This window comes from Coregonus clupeaformis, chromosome 8 (assembly GCF_020615455.1).
Source record: "Coregonus clupeaformis isolate EN_2021a chromosome 8, ASM2061545v1, whole genome shotgun sequence".
Taxonomy (NCBI): Eukaryota; Metazoa; Chordata; class Actinopteri; order Salmoniformes; family Salmonidae; genus Coregonus; species Coregonus clupeaformis.
The window spans coordinates 22,448,776-22,471,827 of NC_059199.1; the positions used below are offsets into that span (position 1 = coordinate 22,448,776).

The 23,052-nt window shown below is 42.3% G+C and overlaps 1 protein-coding gene across 2 annotated transcripts in view; it reads left to right on the forward strand.

Moving 5' to 3' along the window:
- Nucleotides 1-23,052, forward strand: part of si:dkey-172j4.3 (diacylglycerol kinase delta) — a 126,137-nt gene that overhangs the window by 74,374 nt on the left and 28,711 nt on the right. For both annotated transcript variants that reach the window (XM_041882615.1, XM_041882616.1), the window contains exons 6-21: nt 8,031-8,163; nt 8,427-8,533; nt 8,889-9,014; nt 9,255-9,357; nt 10,051-10,210; nt 10,712-10,820; nt 11,287-11,426; nt 11,746-11,830; nt 15,629-15,720; nt 16,498-16,597; nt 17,699-17,853; nt 17,974-18,050; nt 18,887-18,985; nt 19,213-19,294; nt 21,053-21,160; nt 21,365-21,461. In XM_041882615.1, coding sequence (XP_041738549.1) covers nt 8,031-8,163; nt 8,427-8,533; nt 8,889-9,014; nt 9,255-9,357; nt 10,051-10,210; nt 10,712-10,820; nt 11,287-11,426; nt 11,746-11,830; nt 15,629-15,720; nt 16,498-16,597; nt 17,699-17,853; nt 17,974-18,050; nt 18,887-18,985; nt 19,213-19,294; nt 21,053-21,160; nt 21,365-21,461 — 1,773 coding nt within the window. The remainder of the gene's footprint in view (nt 1-8,030; nt 8,164-8,426; nt 8,534-8,888; nt 9,015-9,254; nt 9,358-10,050; nt 10,211-10,711; nt 10,821-11,286; nt 11,427-11,745; nt 11,831-15,628; nt 15,721-16,497; nt 16,598-17,698; nt 17,854-17,973; nt 18,051-18,886; nt 18,986-19,212; nt 19,295-21,052; nt 21,161-21,364; nt 21,462-23,052) is intronic.

The following is a 23,052-nucleotide window of genomic DNA, read 5'->3' on the forward strand; positions in this document are numbered from 1 at the left end:
TTGTGGGGACTTGTCTTGATAAATTAATCAATGTCAGATTTGTCTTTTCACTGAATCTCCGTTTGGATATTGGTTAGGCTACAATTAGGCTGTGGAAATGTTAGCTAAGTTGAGGTGAGTGCTGTTCATGATCATCTTGTCTAGTTGGCTCATCACTCGCAGTCTCCTAGTAGCCTAGGCCTCCTCCCGACCTAAAGCCTGTGACTTGTCTTAATCAATCAATATGATTTTGTTTCACTGAATCTCCATCTGTATATTTGGTTAATTCTCTGGCTGGGCAAATACACTATATATACAAAAGTATCTGAACACCCCTTCAAATAAGTGGATTTGGCTATTTCAGCCACACCTGTTGCTGACAGGTGTATAAAATCGAGCACACAGCCAGGCAATCTCCATAGACAAACATTGGCAGTAGAATGGCCTTACTGAAGATCTCAGTGACTTTCAATGTGGCACTGTCATAGGATGCCACCTTTCCAACAAGTCAGTTCATCAAATTTCTGCCCTGCTAGAGCTGCCCCGGTCAACTGTAAGTGCTGTTATTGTGAAGTGGAAACGTCTAGGAGCAACAACGGCTCAGCCACGAAGTGGTAGGCCACACAAGCTCACAGAACGGGACCGCCGAGTGCTGAAGCACGTAGTGTGTAAAAATCGTATGTCCTTGGTTGCAACACTCACTACCGAGTTCCAAACCGCCTCTGGAAGCAACGTCAGCACAAGAACTGTTCGTCTGGACCTTCATGAAATGGGTTTCCATGGCCTAGCAGCCGCACACAAGCCTAAAATCACCATGCGCAATGCCAAGCGCCGGCTGGAGTGGTGTAAGCTCGCCGCCATTGGACTCTGTTATGACGAGTTTCTCTGGTATCTCGTACTTCAGGATGTAAGAGAATATTTAAACACTTAGATGGAGAGTTGATTCATAGTTATTTAATGGTTACAGTACTGGATTCGTATGACAAGCGGTACGGGCGTAGCCTATTGTCATCCGAATTACTTTACATAGAAAACCTCTCAGTTTATATAATGCTTTCGGAGCTAATTCCATCCACCAGTTGCCAACCATTATTGAGTGCCACTCATCTCCTACAATAGGATCCCCCTACATGGTATCGTGTGGCACCCTAGCCAGGCCATTCCATCACGTACTCCTTCTAAGATTAGCACCAGTGGCCCCCAATCTATCTTGGCACGCAGACCTTCTGTCACCCACCAGTAACATAACTAACACATGGCGTGTCCTTATCCTCTCTATATGAGATCAACGACATTAACCAATACTGTATAAAAAGTCGTTATATACATTTACATTTTAGTCATTTAGCAGACGCTCTTATCCAGAGCAACTTACAGTTAGTGAGTGCATACATTATATATATATATATTTTTATATATATATATTATTTTTTTTACTGGCCCCCGTGGGAATTGAACCCACAACCCTGGCGTTGCAAACGCCATGCTCAACCAACTGAGCTACATCCCTGCCGGCCATTCCCTCCCCTACCCTAGACGACGCTGGGCCAATTGTGCGCCGCCCCATGGGTCTCCCGGTCGCGGCCGGCTACGACAGAGCCTGGATTCGAACCAGGATCTCTAGTGGCACAGCTAGCACTGCAATACAGTGCCTTAGACCACTGCGCCACTCGGGGTTCACAATCCCGAGTGGTGATATCAATCCCCCCTTTCATTATTTTGCTGTTGTAAGTGAAATTCCACAGATATAACATTACTTGAAACAAACAAACAAAACATACAAATGAATTCCTAACCTCCTGACATCATTCCATAAAATACATTGATTCATGACAATATGTAAGTTACATGTAGACTACAATATCGACTGAGGTAGTCTTGTTTCCACATTTTCAATCCTGTCTTTCTCTAATATATTTCCCATAGTTTTAGTTAATTTCCCAAAACCTTCCTATTCTGATGGCAAGTATGTACAAATGCATCTCCCTCTATAATCGCATACATTCCCCCTTTATCTACTGTAATAGCATCCAATGCTATGTGATTATCAATTGCATAGTGTCCAATGAGTGACATTTCAGACCCAATTGCTTGAAAATCCAAGACTGTTAATAGTTACAATATTCAACTCTGTTCAACCCTGACTCTGTTCCCATAATATGACTGAGGAGAGATACAAAGAATAACACTCTGGTTTCAGTCCCTGTTAAATCAGTACAGCCTTGGACTAGTTAGGATTGAGGAATTCAACCAAAGGTCACACACACAAAACCCCATGATAGGAACCAATTAAGTTATTGCCTAGCAACAGAGATATGTACCACTCTAAACATCCACATCAATCCCCCCTCTTTGGGAATACATAGTCCCATATCAATACCTACAAATACTTCAAATGTATATAGTGACTAACATGTGAATACAGTAACCTAATAATCAACATGTTCATGATATCAGTCACAATCCTTACATTAACTTACATGTTTCAAACAGTAAGATTCAAACAGTTCTACTCGAAATAAATCATATAAGTGTATCCTAAGACATTACAATAAGGTATCGCTGTTTTAACCATAATATCTATTTAAGACAGTTATCTCGCATTTGTACAAGCAATACCCTTCCTGCTGAAAATAGTTTCAACATCTTTAGTTACTAATATATACTAATGATTTACTTAAATCACTCAGTCATCTTATAAATTATAACCAAAACCAAATTACTTATCTCAACCAAATTTAGAATTACAATTCTTAGTGATTCACATTGGTCCTTATCAATCAAAGTTAAAACCCTCAACTTTAGCACCCATTCCAACTGTCAGAGTGTACACGTATATTAACATACAGTATAAATATCCATAATTCTATTATGACCTTCCTCATCCTGAGAATAACTACAGATCATTATCTCAATGCATTCTTAGTACTACCCAAATTAGCAAATGTAGATAAATCCAAATGTATTATCGACACAGCTAACCAACCCCTTCCTTCCCCGGCACTTAAATCTTCTGGCGTCTCTTCATGATCTTCTTCAGACGGCTTCATAGTTCAAAATGACTTGCCCATGACAATGTCCCAACTTCAATGTCTCATCCGAGTCACCACCATCTCTACACCCCCTTGTGTCTTGTCCATTTGCCAACTAGTATACCAACAACATGAGAAATGTTGTATTTGAACAGATCTTTCTCCATTCTCACTCAATGGTGGACTCTTGTCCCACTCCCTCGAGATAAAAAAACATGAGAAAAATCAGTTGATAGCTTCGATTGGCTGTTGTAGACCAGTTGCAGGTAGAAGTGGTGCTGTATAGGAACATCTTCAACGCCTCTGATATTAATCTTCAGCCGGTTCAGAGATTGTTTCTTTTTTTAGGTTCACACCCTTCTAGGCCAAATTATCCCTGCTATGCATCAAGACACCATCTGTATTTACCTCAATAGAAGACAGAACATAACAGTTTAATTGAGTTCATTTCTAATCCAATAAATCCATAAAGCATTGACTATAGGACAAATTATTATGTTTTACCAATTATTCTTAATACACATTTCTAATATACTCCCCAATTTCTGTTAGGGAAACCCTCCATAGACAGATAAATTAATGGTGTGAAAGTCAGGTGATTCTTGAAATTCTGGAAAATCTTGAATTTCTTGGAGGTCTGTCCCTCCGCCGAGGGAAACCGACAAAACACGTAGCTCATCAGTAGCATTCCCCTTGCCATCATCTCCCATCTCCTGATCCTTGTCAGCTCCAGCATCCTCAGCTCCCTCATCTCTAGGTCATCGGTTTCCTCGTAGTACTCTGTTGCAGTGGTTTAGATGACCAGGTCGATCTCCCCTCTATCCGTACATCCGTTCGTGTAGACTGGGTGACGATGTATGGTCCTTTTAGCTCTGAACCTTCTTCCGTCACTAGGGTCTAGGATCATGCAGAGTCCTTCTCCATTTTTCAATGTCGCTCTGTGGAGTGTGTCCTTCTGGCAGCGTACTAATAGGGAAGTTGAGAGTCCCTGCTGCAAAGACACACAGACACAGACAGACTCAAAATAAAACAATGCTCCGCAGTGGCGGTGCAATCTTCCTCCTCTGGGTTGGAACAGTCCTACAGTGGGTCACATAGATGCAGGTATCTCTCTCTGCTACTTTCCCCTCCACCGAGGTAGCCAGCAACACCTAGTACTGACCTCCCCACCTGGGTTTTGTCCATCTCTTACTTCTGTAATCCTTTACCGCCAGTCTCCAGGGCGCAGACAATTCCCAGATTCTACTGTTAGGTATGGCAGAGAAGCCTTCACCCATGGGAAGAAAGTCTTAACAACATTGTTAGGTGCGACACCGTATGCTACTATACACTGTCTTCTTATCAGTCTGGAGACGCCTTGATATTAGAAAGTGCACATACTTGCAGCTTGTTATAGGTCATTAGTTTCATAGGCAGGCCTCCTCTACACCCTGCCTCCTACCACAAATACACTTATCTAACCCATAACACATTAATTACTACTGCTCATATTCTTAATACAATTTGCATATTTATCAAAAAGCCTCATGCGACCAGTACTTCCCCCCTTTGGACACATGACTCACATCGTGATTCATGCGTTCAAAAAAACAAAACAACAATGAGATTAAAATGACAACTTTTGATAATACCTTAACTTAATTGTATCTCATAAAGTAATTCAAGTAATATCAAAATTGACTAGCGCCAGGTGTTCCTCTTTCAGGACTAGCTCTCTCACTCTGACCTTGTTATGGTCCGAATCATATATAGGACTATTGCGAAATTATAAACTTCTTCAAAATTCTCAGTATTATACCCTCAACTCGGTATAATAAATTACCTTAAATTCCTCCTCCCATGCCTCTTGGCTTTCCAGTGTGGGTGATCAATTCGCACTAGAAAGTCAGGACATAGTTCAGAGGTCATTCAACCCTTCAAAGAAGTGTTCCATTCTATAGTATAGACTAATCATTAACAAGAGTCAAAACTCACTCATAAAACAAAAAACTTCTGAAAGTTCTGTGTGTGTTCCTTTAAGACTTATCATCACTGACCCGTTAAAACCCCCTAAAATAAAAATAAAAACCATATATAACCATTATAGTAGGTGGATTGTGTGTGGTTATTTGAAAAAACATATTGGAAAACAACAAACAAAAATAGCCAGGCCTTATTTATTTTGGTAGCTCCCTCTTACGACCTTATTATAAGACTGCCGAATTCTACTAACTGCTCCCCCTAGCCCACAGACTTAGGAAACATCTCAATGAGAGATAAGGAAATCCCAATTTTCCTGGAAGAGAAAGTATACATTTCGTTAACATTCAATTATAATCAGCAATCCAAAAATAGTAATTACACACAAAACATGATGCAGATATACACTGTCCTATACACTGTCCTGGGCTCCCGAGTGGCGCAGCGGTCTAAGGCACTGCATCTCAGTGCTTGAGGCGTCACTACAGGCCCCCTGGTTCGATTCCAGGCTGTATCACAACCGGCCGTGATTGGGAGTCCCATAGGGCGGCGCACAATTGTATAAAATAAAATAAACATCAATAATCGTTTGTTTCAATCTAATTCCTCATAACTACTCCAGAAGACGTTATATCAGACTCTTACGCGTTCTCTGGAGTGATGAATCACGGTTTGGCGGATGCCAGGAGAACGCTACCTGCCCGAATGCATAGTGCCAACTGTAAAGTTTGGTGGAGGAGGAATAATGGTCTGGGGCTGTCCCTTAGTTCCAGTGAATGGAAATCTTAACGCTACAGCATACAATGACATTCTAGATGATTCTGTGCTTCCAACTTTGTGGCAACAGTTTGGGGAAGGCCCTTTCCTGTTTCAGCATGACAATACTGCCGTGCACAAAGCAGGGTCCATACAGAAATGGTTTGTCGAGATCGGTGCGGAAGAACTTGACTGGCCTGCACAGAGCCTGACCTCAACCCCATCGAACACCTTTGGGATGAATTGGAACGCAGACTGCGAGCCAGGCCTAATCGTCCAACATCAGTACCCGACCTCAATAATGCTCTTGTGGCTGAATGGAAGCAAGTCCCCACAGCAATGTTCCAACATCTAGTGGAAAGCCTTCCCAGAAGAGTGGAGGCTGTTATAGCAGCAAAGGGGGGACCAACTCCATATTAATGCCCATGATTTTGGAATGAGATGTTCGACAAGCAGGTGCCCACATACTTTTGGTAATGTAGTGTAAGTGGTCGTGGTATAGCTCACCTATTCGTTTGCTCATCTATCACTGATCAGAAACATTTAGCATGCAATAATGTAGCCCAAATCAAGTGTAGATTTGATTTATTTGCTCGCGTGTAGGCAACTCCAAAAGCCTGCGGAGGTTGTGAAATATGAACACGAGACTCAGATGCTTTCGAAAATAGGATTTATATTATTTTCTGTCAGTATCATGATGAAGATACTCTCAATGTAAGATCCTACGCCTGCTCCCTAACAAAGTGGAGTGAGGGTAAGAAAGAGATGAAACGTGGACAAAAAAGCATGGGCTTGGGCTCTGTTTCCAAATATCACTTTTGTTATATGACAGCGGATCCACACATTCCCGTGACACAAGTTGTGTGGGAAAAATATGAATAGTATTTTATTATTTTATATTCCATTATATTCTTACTACAACATTTACACTCAGTGACCAGTTTATTAGGTAAACCAATCTAGTACCGGGTCAGACCCCCCTTTATCTCTAGAACAGCCTGAATACTTCGGGGAATAGATTCTATGTTCAGATAGGCTGTGGCGTTCAAACGTTGCATTCCCCACACCATTATACTACCGCCACCAGCCTGTACCGTTGACACCAGACAGGCCATGGACTCATGCTGCTTACGCCAAATCCTGACTCTGCCATCAGAGTGATGCAACAGGAACCAGGGTTTGTCGGACCAGGCAATGTTTTTCCACTCCTCAATTGTCCAGTATTGGTGATCGTGTGCCCACTGGAGCCACTTCTTCTTGTTTTTAGCTGATAGGAGTTTAACCCGGTGTGGTCGTCTGCTGCAATAGCCCATCCGTGATAAGGACCGACGAGTTATGCGTTCCGAGGTGCCATTCTTTACATCACTGTTGTACTGCACCGTTGTTTGTGGCTCGCCTGTTATCTTGCACGATTCTTGCCATTCTCCTTCGACCTCTCTCATCAACAAGCTGTTTTCGCCCATAGGACTGCTGTTGACTGGATGTTTTTTGTTTGTCGCACCATTCTTGGTAAACCCTAGACACTGTCGTGTGTGAAAAGCTCAGGAAGCCGGACGTTTCTGAGATACTGGAACTAACGCGCCTAGCACAGACGATCTTACCATGCTCAAAGTTGCTTAGGTCACTCGTTTTGCCCATTCTAACGTTCAATCGAACAGTAACTGAATGCCTCGATGCCTGTCTGCCTGCATGTCTGTAGGAACTAACCATTTTCGTAAACGGGGTGGTGTACCTAATAATCTGTGTGAGTGTATGTGTGTTGACTGTGATCGGGGCAAGTATGTCTTGTCTGTTTAATGAACACAATAATGAACTACTGATTTAATTCATTTGGATGTAACATAACTAAACACAAAATATGCCAGTCTATTGTTTTGAAAATATATTTTATTAGTCTTCTAATGTTTCTTAGGACCTGCCTAATCAAATTAATAATGGATTTTTTTATTGATGGTGTATATTCAATGGATTTAATCAAATAGAGGCCCACCCACATCTGCACATCACTGCTACCACTCGTCACGGCATGCCTGCATTCGTACGGGAGGTATAAAAGGCGTATGCAGGCAAGAATATGGTATTGATGGACCTGTTTGTAAGGGGGTCATATAAACATCGGCCAATTTATTTAAAAAAAAAACATAAATCCTATGTGAAAGCAGTATTTCTCTCTCTCATTCTTAAACATTTATTTACTCATTATAAGTGGATTTGAGTAAAAGTTGCATATTCTCTCTCTCTTCTCTCCCTCCCCCTCTCTCTCTCCCTTCCTTTGTCTCTCTCTCCCTCCATCTCTCTCTGCAGGCCAGTCTATTCAATATGGAACATTTTTCTGGGATGCATAACTGGTACGCCTGCTCCCACGCCAGACCCACCTTCTGTAATGTGTGTAGAGAGGCCCTCTCTGGAGTCACCTCCCATGGACTGTCCTGCGAAGGTAAACACACACACACACACACACCACCTTCTGTCATGTCTGTAGAGAGGCCCTCTCCAGACTCACCTCCCACGGACTGTCCTGTGAAGAAACACACACAAGCACACTATTTTCATTCATGCAACTTTACATCCACAGCTTTAATTCAAAGCAATGAAACAGGTTAAAATTAGATGGTTACTTGGACAAAAGTTGTAGCTAGTTTGTTGGTTTCCAAACAAACGCTCTCTCTCTCTTTGCCTCATTCTCTCTCCCTCCCCCAGTGTGTAAGTTCAAAGCCCATAAGCGCTGTGCGGTGCGCTCCACCAACACCTGTAAATGGACCACGCTGGCCTCCATAGGAAACGACATCATGGAGGATGACGAAGGGGTGGGTAACACAAAGTCTCTTTATACCGCAATGTTTTTTCATTGACTTAGCAGCATCATTCCCTCTTCTTATGCTCATTAAAACACTGATCAAGTAAAACAACCTAGCTGGTCTAAGCCGCTGCCTCCACAATATTTGATCAGTGCAAGCGTGGGTTCGAATCAAATTTACTGCTATTCTAGTACATCCTTTCTCCCTCTCCTCCTACATTTCCTGTCAGTATTTCACTCACCTTTCTAATGAATATGGATTAATATGAAAGAAGTGTGACTGTCATACAGTAAGGCTTTAAAAAAGGAATGAAAAGTAAAAGATATCTTACATGTGTGCATATTCGATATGTGTGTGTTCACAGGTCTCCATGCCTCATCAGTGGTTAGAGGGGAACCTGCCAGTCAGTGCAAAGTGTGTGGTGTGCGACAGGAACTGTGGCAGTGTCAGGAGACTGCAGGACTGGAGATGTCTATGGTGCAAGGCTATTGTGAGTCTACACACACACACACAGTATCTGAACGTCACGCTTTAAGCCAAAAACACATCACACACTCCATCATAAGCTGTGGTATCCATAGTGATGCTACAGGATTCTGGGAAAGTGTTAGATCTAAAAGGTCATTGGATGAAAATGTCACCTTTCTAACATTCTAAATACCACCCCTGATTCATGGTGTGTGTGTGTGTGTGTGTGTGTGTGTGTGTGTGTGTGTGTGTGTGTGTATAGGTGCACAGCAGCTGTAAGGAGCAGATGGGAAAGGCGTGTCCTCTGGGTCAATGTCGGGTGTCAATCATTCCTCCCACAGCCCTCAATAGTATCGACTCTGATGGTGAGACACACACGCCACACTTTCTCTCTTTCTCATACCCACACACACAAACGAGGATGGTCGGATTCATTCAAACGCTATCTTCTTCTTCTTCTTCTCGCTTTTCCTTTGTGACTTTTCCTCCCTTGACCTTGAACTCTGTAACGTTTTCAAACCAGGGTCAAGGTAAAGTTGCCAGGAAAGGAAAAAAGGCCAAATCTCAGAAACAATCCGAATGCACCTGTAAGGGAAAATGTTATTGTCTGAAGAGATAGCCTTGAATTGTACACAGTATCTTCTCTGCTCTATCTTGGTTTATGCAGGTGACTGTAACCTCCTCCTCAGACCAATTGGCAGAACACCCAGAATATGTTCTGGAAGTTAAGATAGGAGATATTGCTCAGTTTCTTGGGAAACTGAGCCCACATGATAACAGCCAGTTACCTACAGGAACCAACCCTATGAACCATGCCTATGTAGCTTTTTTGTGTAGCAGTATATAATAGGAATGAAGGGACCACCCTGGCAGAGCTTGTGGCAGACTTGTACTTTGTACGTGTGTTTGTTGTAACCTCTCTGATAATAAAGAGTTATTCATTTAATATTGACTTCAGGTGTCCCTGGTGTTGAATTTCCACCACACACCCTAAGAGTGAAGACAACCACACACCTACAACCCAAAACTAAACCTGTATTTTTTATCTTTCTCTTCAGGCTTTTGGAAGGCCACCTCTCCCTCCTGCACCTCCCCTCTCCTGGTGCTGTGTAACTCTAAGAGCGGAGACAACCAAGGGGTTAAGTTTCTAAGGAAATTCAAACAGCTGCTCAACCCTGCACAGGTCTTTGACTTGATGAACGGAGGACCACAGCTGGGGTAAGAGTGAGACATCCTGGTTGTGTTATAATGTATTTGATTGATGACCTTTGGGTAACACTTTACTTTAAGCCTACAGGTATAAGGCTTTATAACTTGTTAAAAGCACGTATGTGGCTTTATAATGTCTATTGAAGGTTCATAATACTGGTATTTAGTCAGGATCATTATGAGATGATATTATGACATTAAAAGGAGGTTATACATGCCCATGATGTCTCTTAATGCATTATAAAGGCATCAGGGACTACAGATGAAAGTTAGCTATCTAGCTAAATCTGGTGCAATAGCATGTTGTACATAGTCCCTGACAGATAAACAACAACAACAAAAATTATAAGTCATTATACCTGCTTTAAGTAAAGTATTACCAATGTTTCTTATTAATGTTGATCATTTGTAACAATCTTTGACTATTGTCTATGAGAAGTGCTCCACTGATTCCACCTCTCTCCTCTCCTTTCTCCCATTATCCTCTGTTTCTCTCCCTCTCTTCTCTAGTCTGCGTGTGTTCCAGAAGTTTGCTACGTTTCGTATCTTGGTGTGTGGCGGGGACGGCAGTGTTGGCTGGGTCCTGTCTGAACTGGATAAACTCAACCTGCACAAACAAGTAAGTCTAAGAGAGAGAGAGAGAGAGAGAGAGAGAGAGAGAGAGAGAGAGAGAGAGAGAGAGAGAGAGAGAGAGAGAGAGAGAGAGAGAGAGAGAGAGAGAGAGAGAGAGAGAGAGAGAGAGAGAGAGAGAGAGAGAGAGAGAGAGAGAGAGAGAGAGAGAGAGAGAGAGAGAGAGAGAGAGAGAGAGAGAGAGAGAGAGAGAGAGAGAGAGAGAGAGAGAGAGAGAGAGAGAGAGAGAGAGAGAGAGAGAGAGAGAGAGAGAGAGAGAGAGAGAGAGAGAGAGAGAGAGAGAGAGAGAGAGAGAGAGAGAGAGAGAGAGAGAGAGAGAGAGAGAGATTCTGACCAGTAACATTCTCTTCATATGTCTGTGTGTATATATCTTCAAATATGTCTTGATAGCTGTTCTGTGTGTTTCATACCCCTCCACTCTCTCTCCCATCTTCCCCTCACCACCCTCCCTCCAGTGTCAGCTAGGTGTCCTCCCTCTGGGTACAGGTAATGACCTAGCCAGGGTCCTGGGATGGGGAGGACTATGTGATGATGATGCTCAACTGCTACAGATCCTGGAGAAGCTGGAGCGAGCCACCACCAAGATGCTTGACAGGTATTTATTATCTGATAGGTATTTACTATCTGAACGGTATTTACCATCTAAAAGGTATAAACTGTAAGTGATAACATACAATCTGGACTTTCCAAAACCGTATCTTCTAAGACTGGATGAGCAACTTTCTCTATGGTTATCATACTAGAGAAGGATTAAGGTAATCTGTTTAGTCTACAAAATAATCTAATAAATGATGAAGTCAATATGTTGAGTGAGTCAGAATAACTGTCAGTGTCATTTGTCCCGATCTCATTGGTTGATATGCTGCGATTTCCTGGAATTTGACATCAGTGTGTGTTTGTGTTTGTGTTCTCAGGTGGAGTGTGATGACATACGAGCTGCCTACCAAACACTATCCCATGGTGAAGGAAGACGATTTTAGTCCCGACTCCCCCTTACAGGTACCTAGGGCTCAGGTTTGAGCCGAAATGACACCACAGTTATTCTAATTACACAAGCTTTAACATGAAACCGTCTGTTTCTCGTTGAGCCAAAATGACACCACAGTTTATCACAATACACAAGTTGTTTCTTTGAGCCAAAATGACACCACAGTTTTTCTAAATACACAGGCTTCATCATGAAACTGGTTGCTGATAAGTCAGTATTTTGGCTATTTGTGTGAAATGCCCAAAAATGTATGTGATATCAACAGAGAGGTATATTTTCTGGGTGTCCTTAATATTGACTAGTTGTCATCAAGCTGTCCTCTCAAAAAGAAGCTTCAAGCTGCCTACAATCTGGTTCAGGTTATCAGTCAACCTACCAGAGTATTTACAGTACAAACAGAACAGGAACTAAATAACCTAAAAATTGTGTATAAGCGATCATACAAGGCAAACATACAATAAATTGAGAAATCACGTAACTAAACTAAAAAAAAAGAAGAATAAACTTGACTATGGAGCAAAAATAAATGATATAAAGAATGATAGTAAAAAGCTCTTGAGTACCTTTAATTAAAATCTAGGGAAAAAAATGAACTAGGCTCCATCCTTAATTGAGGCAGATGGCTTGTTCATAAGAAAACCCTTTGATATTGAAAACCACTTTAATAACTTCATTGTTGACAAGATTAGCAAACTTAGGCATGACATGCTAACAACAAACGCTGAGCCTTCATATTCATGCATAACGGACCAAATAATGAAAGACATGAATTGAAGTTTTGAGTTCCGCAAAGTGGGTTTGGAAGAAATTGTTGCTATCTATAAATAAGGACAAGCCACCTGTTACCGACAACCTGGATGGTAAATTGCTGAGGTTGGTAGCAGAATACATTGAGACTACTGTTTGCCACATATTCAATTTAAGTCTAGAAGACAGTGTTTGCCCTCAGGCCTGGAGGGAGGAAAAGGTCATTCCACTGCCCAAGAATAGCAGGGCACCCTTTAATGGTTTAAGCAGCCAACCAATCAGCCTGTTACCAGTGCTTAGCAAACTTTTGGAAAGATTGTGTTTGACCAAATACAAAGTTATTTTACAGAAAACAAATTAACAACAGACTTTCAGCATGCTTATAGGGAAGGGCACTTAACATGCTTGGCACTGACACAAATTACTGATGATTGGCTGAAATACATGAAAGACTGAAAGACATGATAGTAAGAAGATTGTGGGAGCTGTTTTCTTAGACTTCAGTGCCGCTTTCGATATCATTGATCATAACCTATTGCTGAAAAAACGTAGGTGTTATGGATTTGCGTCCTCTGCCTTATCATGGATTGAAAGTGACCTATCTAATAGAACACAAAGAGTTTTCTTTAAAGCTGCAATATGTAACTTTTTGGGCGACCTGACCAAATTCACATAGAAATGTGATTTATGATCTGTCATTATCATTGAAAGCAAATCTAAGTGGAATATCTGTTCTGTGTGCGCTATTTCTATGCTTCCCGTCCCTAAGTTTAATTTTTGCGTCTTTTACTTTCGGTTTTGTACACCAGCTTCAAACAGCTGAAAATACAATATTTTGGGTTATGGAAAATATATTTCACAGCGGTTTAGATGGTACAATGATTCTCTACACTATACTTGCTTGTTTTGACACATAAACTGAAATTAGGCAAAACATTTGAAGTCGGAAGTTTACATACACTTTAAAACTTGTTTTTCAACCACTCCACAAATTTCTTGTTAACAAATTATAGTTTTGGCAAGTCGGTTAGGACATCTACTTTGTGCATGACACAAGTAATTTTTCCAACAATTGTTTACAGACAGATTATTTCACTTATAATTCACTGTATCACAATTCCAGTGGGTCAGAAGTTTACATACACTAAATTGACTGTGCCTTTAAACAGCTTGGAAAATTCCAGAAAAGGATGTCATGGCTTTATGAAGGTTCTGATAGGCTAATTGACATCATTTGAGTCAATTGGAGGTGTAGCTGTGGATGTATTTCAAGGCCTACCTTCAAACTCAGTGCCTCTTTGCTTGACATCATGGGAAAATCAAAAGAAATCAGCCAAAACCTCAGAAAAGTAATTGTAGACCTCCACAAGTCTGGTTCATCATTGGGAGCAATTTCCGAACGCCTGAAGGTACCACGTTCATCTGTACAAACATAGTACACAAGTATAAACACCATGGGACCACGCAGCCGTCATACCGCTCAGGACGGAGACGCGTTCTGTCTCCTAGAGATGAACATACTTTGGTGCGAAAAGTGCAAATCAATCCCAGGACAACAGCAAAGGACCTTGTGAAGATGCTGGAGGAAACAAGTACAAAAGTATCTATATCCACAGTAAAACGAGTCCTATAACGACATAACCTGAAAGGCCGCTCAGCAGGGAAGAAGCAACTGCTCCAAAACCGCCATAAAAAAGCCAGACTACGGTTTTCAACTACACATGGGGACAAAGATCGTACTTTTTGGAGAAATTTCCTCTGGTCTGATGAAACAAAAATAGAACTGTTTGGCCATAATGACCATTGTTATGTTTGGAGGAAAAAGGGGATCACTTGCAAGCCGAAGAACACCATCCCAACCGTGAAGCACGGGGGTGGCAGCATCATGCTGTGGGGGTGCTTTGCTGCAGGAGGGACTGGTGCACTTCACAAAATAGATGGCATCATGAGGAAGGGTAATTATGTGGATATATTGAAGCAAATTGATATTGAAGCAAATTGAAGCAACATCTCAAGACATCAGTCAGGAAGTTAAAGCTTGGTCGCAAATGGGTCTTCCAAATGCACAATGACCCCAAGTATACTTCCAAAGTTGTGTCAAAATGGCTTAAGGACAACAAAGTCAAGGTATTGGAGTGGCCATCACAAAGCCCTGACCTCAATCCTATAGAACATTTGTGGGCAGAACTGAAAAAGCATGTGCGAGCAAGGAGGCCTACAAACCTGACTCAGTTACACCAGCTCTGTCAGGAGGAATGGGCCAAAATTCACCCAACTTATTGTGGGAAGCTTGTGGAAGGCTACCCGAACCGTTTGACCCAAGTTAAACAATTTAAAGGCAATGCTACCAAATACTAATTGAGTGTATGTACATTTCTGTGATGAAAGAAATAAAACCTGAAATAAATCATTCTCTCTATTATTATTCTGACAATTCACATTCTTAAAATAAAGTGGTGATCCTAACTGACCTAAGACAGGGCATTTTTACTAGGATTAAATGTCAGGAATTGTGAAAAACAGAGTTTAAATGTATTTGGCTAAGGTGTATGTAAACTTCCGACTTCAACTGTAGGTGGGTCGCCTTGCACGAATCCTTGGCTTGTGCGAGCTGGAATGGCTCATAGGGCAGGAGCCTGGTTCTGAAGCGTGAGGCAAAGCAGGATTATGTAGTATGATGTAGTGTTATGTACAGTATATTATGTATATTATGTTATATATTATGTATTTTATTTGTTGTGTTTTGTTTCCTGTTTGGACCCCAGGAAGAGTCCCACTGCCTTGGCAGCGGCTAATTGGGGATCCCAATAAATACTTCTACTAACACTACTACTCTCTGAGTAAATGCACAGGCTTTATCATGAAACTGGTTGTTCCTCTCCTCTCACGTCCATATCAGTCAGTATGCGTAGGGCTCCAGTTTGAGCTGAAGTACCGACACAATTTCTCAAAATACACAGGCTTTTACATTTAACTGCTTTTTACTCTCTTAGCCAAAATGACACCACAGTTTCTCACAATACACAGGCTTTTTAATGAAATTGTCATTCCTCTCCCCTCAGGTCCACATCACTCAGTATGCAGACTCTGTGGCCTCCCACCTCACCAAGATCCTGGACTCTGACAAACATACAGATGTCATATCCTCTGCCAAGTACGTGCAATGTATGCTGGGATAGCCCAGTCCTCCAGATGTGATGGGGGGATGGAGGGAGGAGGGATATGGGGGAGGGAAGGATGAAGGAGGAGCGGGAGGAGGGAGGGCAAGATTGAGAGAGGGGGAGAGTTGGATCATGTCTGAATGTCTTGAGGATGTCTGGAGTGAAGGAGGAGGGAGTAAAGCAGAGCGAGGGAGTGTCTCTGAAGAGGGAGGGAGTGGGGAAGGCTAGAAGAGAGAGGAGAGAGGGAGGGTGTCTGTGTGTCTCTCTGTATTGATTTTCTCCTCCCCCAAGGACACTGCTCAGTCCCTCTGCCAGCTGGGTCCTTACACAAGATTAAACCTTACTTAGTACACTACTTGGGGGACATTTGAAGTGCATTAGACTAGAGACACTACTTTGGGGGCCTCCTTAGCGCTGTAGAGTGTACTACCTAGGGGACATCGTCAGTGCAATAGGGAATGACATGTCTGCTCTATGCTTATATTGTGTACTTATCTCTCTCTCCTGAAATGTGAAGTACAGTATGGTTTATTGAATTTACATACATAATACAGGAATGGAGAAATATATTTCACACTTGTATCTCTCGCTCTCTTCCTCTCTCTCTTCTTCCATCCCACTCACCCTCTCTCTCTCTTTCTCTCTCTTTCTCCATCCCTCTCCATCTCTCTCTCTCTCTCTCTCTCTCTCTCTCTCTCTCTCTCTCTCTCTCTCTCTCTCTCTCTCTCTCTCTCTCTCTTCCTCCATCCCACTCACCCTTTCTCCTGCAGGTTTTTGTGTGGAACGGTGAATAATTTTGTAGCGGAGGTGGGGAGAGCATACGAGAGAGCCACAGAGAACAAGGAGGAGGCAGACACTATGGCCAAGAAGGTGTGTGTGTGTGTGTGTGTGTGTGTGTGTGTGTGTGTGTGTGTGTGTGTGTGTGTGTGTGTGTGTGTGTGTGTGTGTGTGTGTGTGTACGTGCGTGTGTGTGTGTGTTTCTGCGTGCATAAATGTGTGTGTCTTACGTAACAGGTTGTATAATGCGGATAACCAGTGGGCAGAGAGAGGTGGGTAGTGGTAGAGGAGCATCTAGGTCAATAGAAAATCAAAAGGTTTGAGGTTTCATTCCAAATGGCACCTTATTCACTTTATAGTGCACTACTTTTGACCTGTATGGTCAAAAGTAGTGCACTATATAGAGAATAAGGTGCCATTTGGGACGTAGACAGAGTGTGACGAGGTGTGAATGAAGGAGTCAGGCACAGGAGGTAAAACACAGAAGTCCAGAGTTTATTCCGTTCACATAAATAAAACGCACCCAGCGTCATAACGAAACTAACAAGGGAAAAATAATCCACCTTGGCAAATACACATGGAAGAGTATCTCAACCGAGCTACTCGCTCTCACAATAAACAATCACTCACAAAGACAAGGGGAACAGAGGGAACGCTGATACACATACTAATTAGGGGAATGAGCACCAGGTGTGTGTGATTGACAAGACAAGACATGACGAGTGGAGTGATGAGAATGGGATTGGCAGTAGCTAGTAAGCCGGTGACGACGAATGCCGAAACTTGCCCGAACAAGGAGGGGGGGAAGCCTCGGCGGAAGTCATGACACAGAGGCATTCTCTCCTGTCTAACTGTCTGGAAGCAAAGTGTAATATGCAGTATGTTTTACTCTGAATATTTTTAAACGTCCACATTTATTAATATATTCCAATTTAGTGGATCCTGGTTCTGCAATATTTACATAAATTACCTATTGTATTGTATTTTTATGATATCATGCCGCAGTATACAGTTCATCCAAACTGAGTTGAACCGAGCTAAGTTGTTGAGCTCTCTCTCTCTCTCTCTCTCTCTCTCTCTCTCTCACTCTGTCTCTCTCTCCCTCAGTGTACCCTGTTGAATGAGAAGCTGGACAGCCTGATGAAGGGTTAGGGTTAGGACTAGTATGTATTGTAATGTTTATCTCTCCCTCAGTGTGCCCTGTTGAATGAGAAGCTGGACAGCCTGGTAAAGGCTCTTAGTGAGGAGGCTGATGCCCAGGTAGTCCCAGCCGGCAGTGTGCCACTCCAGGACGGGGACCAGGAGAGGGGTACAGACACCCCCGGAGGAGAACCCCGGCCCCCATACAGGTTAGGGTTGGGGTCAATTCAAGTATGCGTCACTCAATGGAGGAAGTGATTTGAAATTAAAATTTAAAAAATGTAAGAATTGACTTACTTGAATTTGAATTGTCTCCAAATTTGCTATAGGTCCAGAGAACAGCTGATGCTGAGAGCTAACAGTCTGAAGAAAGCACTGAGACAGATCATAGAACAGGCTGAGCAAGGTACAACACACACACACAAACACTTATATATAGAAACACACATACACTATATGTACAAAAGTATGTGGACACCCCTTCAAATTAGTAGATTTGGCTATTTCAGCCACACCCGTTGCTGACAGGTGTATAAAATCAAGCACACAGCCATGCAATCGCCATAGACAAACATTGGCAGTAGAATGGCCTTACTGAAGACCTCAGTGACTTCAACGTGGCACCGTCATAGGATGCCACCTTTCCAACAAGTCAGTTCGTCAGATTTCTGCCCTGCTAGAGCTGCCCCGGTCAACTGTAAGTGCTGTTATTGTGAAGTGGAAACGTCTAGGAGCAACAACGGCTCAGCCGCGAAGTGGTAGGCCGCACAAGCTCACAGAACGGGACCGCCAAGTACTGAAGACGTAGCGCGTAAAAATTGTCTGTCCTCGGTTGCAACACTCACTACCGAGTTCCAAACTGCCTCTGGAAGCAACGTCAGCACAAGAACTGTTCGTCGGGAGCTTCATGAAATGGGTTTCCATGGCTCTTGTGGCTGAATGGAATGTTCCAAAATCTAGTGGAAAGCCTTCCCAGAAGAGTGGAGGTTGTTATAGCAGCAAAAGGGGGGACCAGCTCCATATTCATGCCAATGATTTTGGAATGACATGTTCAATGAGCAGGTGTCCACATACTTTTGGTCATTGAGTGTATAATGAATAGATATATACACTGTAACACACACACACATACAGAAGCGCTCATGTAATGCAAACGCCCACATAAAAGCTCACATATACTGCTCTCTCTACCTCTCTCCCCCCACTCTCTCCCTCTTTCTCACTCCTTCTCTCTCTCTCCAGTGGTGGATGAACAGAACAAACACACTCATCTCCAGCGCATGTCTTCCTCCTCCTCCATCAAGAGAGAGAACAGTGAGGAACTGAAAGAGGCAGAGCCATGTGAGTTACTACAGACACACGCACGCACACACACAAACATTTTTTATTCAACATTTTGAATCCTACTCTAAAGATACATTCTAACTTCCAATTGCAGTCAACATTGTGGCCCTTACATGTTTGGGCCACACTACTGAGTGGGAGGGCCCTGTAAATGTTTCAATTTAAATAAAGATGTTAGTTAAAATCACACTTCATGGTCCATTTACCCATAATGCATCTCTCAGGTCACGTCAGTTTAAGCCCCTCCTCCTCCACCATCTTCCTGGAGAAACCAGAGAGTCTCAGCCCTCCGTCCTTCAACGAAGAGTAAGTAGTGTGTGTTTAAAAAAATATATTGATCTAGAAATTACATAAAATACCTCAATGCAAGTTTGATTGAATTTAGCACAGTTCACAATCAATCAGTCTTTGTTGATACAATATTACAGTGAGCGGTTTTACAGTAGTTACGTTACAGCCTTATTCTAAAATTGATTAAATATTTTTTCCCCCCCTCAATCTACACACAATACCCCGTAATGACAAAGCAAAAACTGGTTTTTAGAAATCTTTGCAAATTTATAAAAATAAAAAAAATACTGAAATATTACATTTAAATAAGTATTCAGACCCTTTAACTCAGTACTTTGTTGAAACACCTTTGGCAACGATTACAGCCTTGAGTCTTCTTGGGTATGAAGCTACAAAGCTTGGCACAGCTGTATTTGGGGAGTTTCTCCCATTCTTCTCTGTAGATTCTCTCAAGCTCTGTCAGGTTGGATGGGGAGCGTCGCTGCACAGCTACTTTCAGGTCTCTCCACAGATGTTTGATCGGGTTCAAGTCCGGGCTCTGGCTGGGCCACTCAAGGACATTCAGAGACTTGTCCCGAAGCTATTCCTGCGTTGTCTTCGCTATGTGTTTAGGGTCATTGTCCTTCGCCCCAGTCTGAGATCCTGAGCGCTCTGGAGCAGGTTTTCATCAAGGATCTCTCTGTACTTTGCTCCGTTCATCTTTCCCTCGATCCTGATTAGTCTCCCAGTCCCTGCCGCTGAAAAACATCCCCACAGCATGATGCTGCCACCACCATGCTTCACCGTAGGGATGGTGCCAGGTTTCCTCCAGACGTGACACTTGGCATTCAGGCCAAAGAGTTAAATCTTGGTTTCATCAGACCAGAGAATCTTGTTTCTCATGCTCTGAGAGTCTGTAGGTGCCTTTTGGCAAACTGCAAGCAGCTTTCATGTGCCTTTTACTGAGGAGTAGCTTCCGTCTGGCCACTCTACCAGAAAGGCCTGATTGGTGGAGTGCTGCAGACATGGTTGTCCTTCTCGAAGGTTCTCCCATATCCACAGATGAACTCTGGAGCTCTGTCAGAGTGACCATCGGGTTCTTGGTCACCTCCCTGACCAAGGCCCTTCTCCCCCGATTGCTCAGTTTGGCCGGGCGGCCAGCTCTAGGAAGTCTTGGTGGTTCCAAACTTCTTCCATTTAAGAATGATGGAGGCCACTGTGTTCTTGGGGACCTTCAATGCTACAGAAATGTTTTGGTACCCTTCCCCAGATCTGTTCTACGACACAATCCTGTCTCGTAGCTCTACGACCAATTCCTTCGACCTCATGGCTTGGTTTTTGCTCTGACATGCACTGTCATCTGTGGGACCTTATATAGACTGGTGTGTGCCTTTCCAAATCATGTCCAATCAATTGAATTTACCACAGGTGGACTCCAGTCAAGTTGTAGAAACATCTCAAGGATGGTCAATGGAAAAAGGATGCACCTGAGCTCAATTTCGAGTCTCATAGCAAAAGGTCTGAATACTTATGTAAATAAGGTATTTCTGTTTTATATTTTTAATACATTTGCAAAAATTTCTAAAAACCTGTTTTCGCTTTGTCAGTATGGGGTATTGTGTGTAGATTGATGAGGATTTAAATTTTTTAAATCCATTTTAGAATAAGGCTGTAACGTAACAAAATGTGGAAAAAGTCAAGGGGTCTGAATACTTTCCGAATGCACTGTATAGGCTACTCAATAATTGATATTGGAGAATATTAATGTTTCTTATGCTATGTGTCCCTCTATAGTCAGTGCTCAGAGAAGTGTGTAATGAACAACTACTTTGGGATCGGTCTGGATGCTAAGATCTCCTTGGAGTTCAACAACAAGAGAGACGAACATCCCAAGAAATGCAGGTACATAATATCCTCTTATTCAAATACAGACTTTATTGATACATGTACTGTATATTGCAAAATAGTGTACAATTTGCACCAAGGCAATGAAAGGTAAATGGAAGTTATAATGAGAATATTTCTTCATGGTTAAATGTTTTAGCATATCATGGTACTTGATGAAAGTTATAAAATACATCATTTTCTCTCTCTGGCTCACTGCAGTAGTCGTACTAAGAACAAGTTGTGGTATGGGGTGATGGGCACCAAGGAACTGGTACATAAGACATACAAGAACCTGGAACAACGAGTACTGTTGGAAGTAAGGTCACGCACGGTCGTATGACAAATAAGTACACACACACACACACAAAGGCAAACAAATATACACTTCTAAGGAATGAGGAAGTGTGTTCTAGTCTAGTGTGATTTCTGCTAAATGGCGCTCCAACATCTTTCTCTGACGTTGTGGTGTACACTACCATCAAAAGTTTGGACACACATACTCATTCAAGGGTTTTTCTTTATTTTTACTATTTTCTACATTGTAGAATAATAGTGAAGACATCAACACTATTAAATAACACATATAGAATCATGTAGTAATCAAAAAAGTGTTAAACAAATCAAAGTATATTTTGTATTTGAGATTCTTCAAAATAGCCACCTTTTGCCTTGATGACAGCTTTGCACACTCTTGGCATTCTCTCAACCAGCTTCATGAGGTAGTCACCTGGAATGCATTTCAACAAACAGGTGTGCCTTCTTAAAAGTTAATTTGTGGAATTTCTTTTCTTAATGCGTTTGAGGTCAGTCGATACGGAAAATGTCAAGAACTTTGAAAGTTTCTTCAAGTGCAGTCGCAAAACCCATCAAGCGCTATGATGAAACTGGTTTTCATGAGGACCGCCACAGGAAAGGAAGACCCAGAGTTACCTCTGCTGCAGAGGATAAGTTCATTAGAGTTACCAGCCTCAGAAATTGCAGCCCAAATAAATGCTTCATAGAGTTCAAGTAACAGACACATCTCAACATCAACTGTTCAGAGGAGACTGTGTGAATCAGGCCTTCATGGTCGAATTGCTGCAAAGAAACCACTGCTAAAGGACACCAATAAGAAGAAGAGACTTGCTTGGGCCAAGAAACACGAGCAATGGACATTAGACCGGTAAAAATGTGTCCTTTGGTCTGGAGTCCAAATTGGAGAGGAGGTGTTATGGTATGGAGGTACTTTGCTGGTGACACTGTCAGTGATTTATTTCGAATTCAAGGCACACTTAACCGGCATGGCTACCATAGCATTCTGCAGCGATACGCCATCCCATCTGGTTTGGGCTTAGTGGGACTATCATTTGTTTTTCAACAGGACAATGACCCAACACACCTCCAGGCTTTGTAAGGGCTATTTTACCAAGGAGAGTGATGGAGTGCTGCATCAGATGACCTGGCCTCCACAATACCCCGACCACAACCAAATTGAGATGGTTTGGGATGAGTCGCACCGCAGTCTGAAGGAAAAGCAGCCAACAAGTGCTCAGCATATGTGGGAACTCCTTCAAGACTGTTGGAAAAACATTCCAGGTGTAGCTGGTTGAGAGAATGCCAAGAGTGTGCAAAGCTGTCATCAGGGCAAAGGGCGGCTATTTGAAGAATCTCAAATATAAAATACATTTTGATTTGTTTAATACTTTTTTGCTTACTACATGATTCCATATGTGTTATTTCATAGTTTTGATGTCTTCACTATTATTCTACAATGTAAAAATTAAGAAAAACCCTTGAATGATTAGGTGTGTCCCAACTTTTGACTGGTACTGTAGTTATCGCTAATACTATCAGTACATATGAGAGAGTGATTGACAATAAGATGTTTTTTTGTGTATCAAATTATCCTACCCTTGGTTCTGTGACCT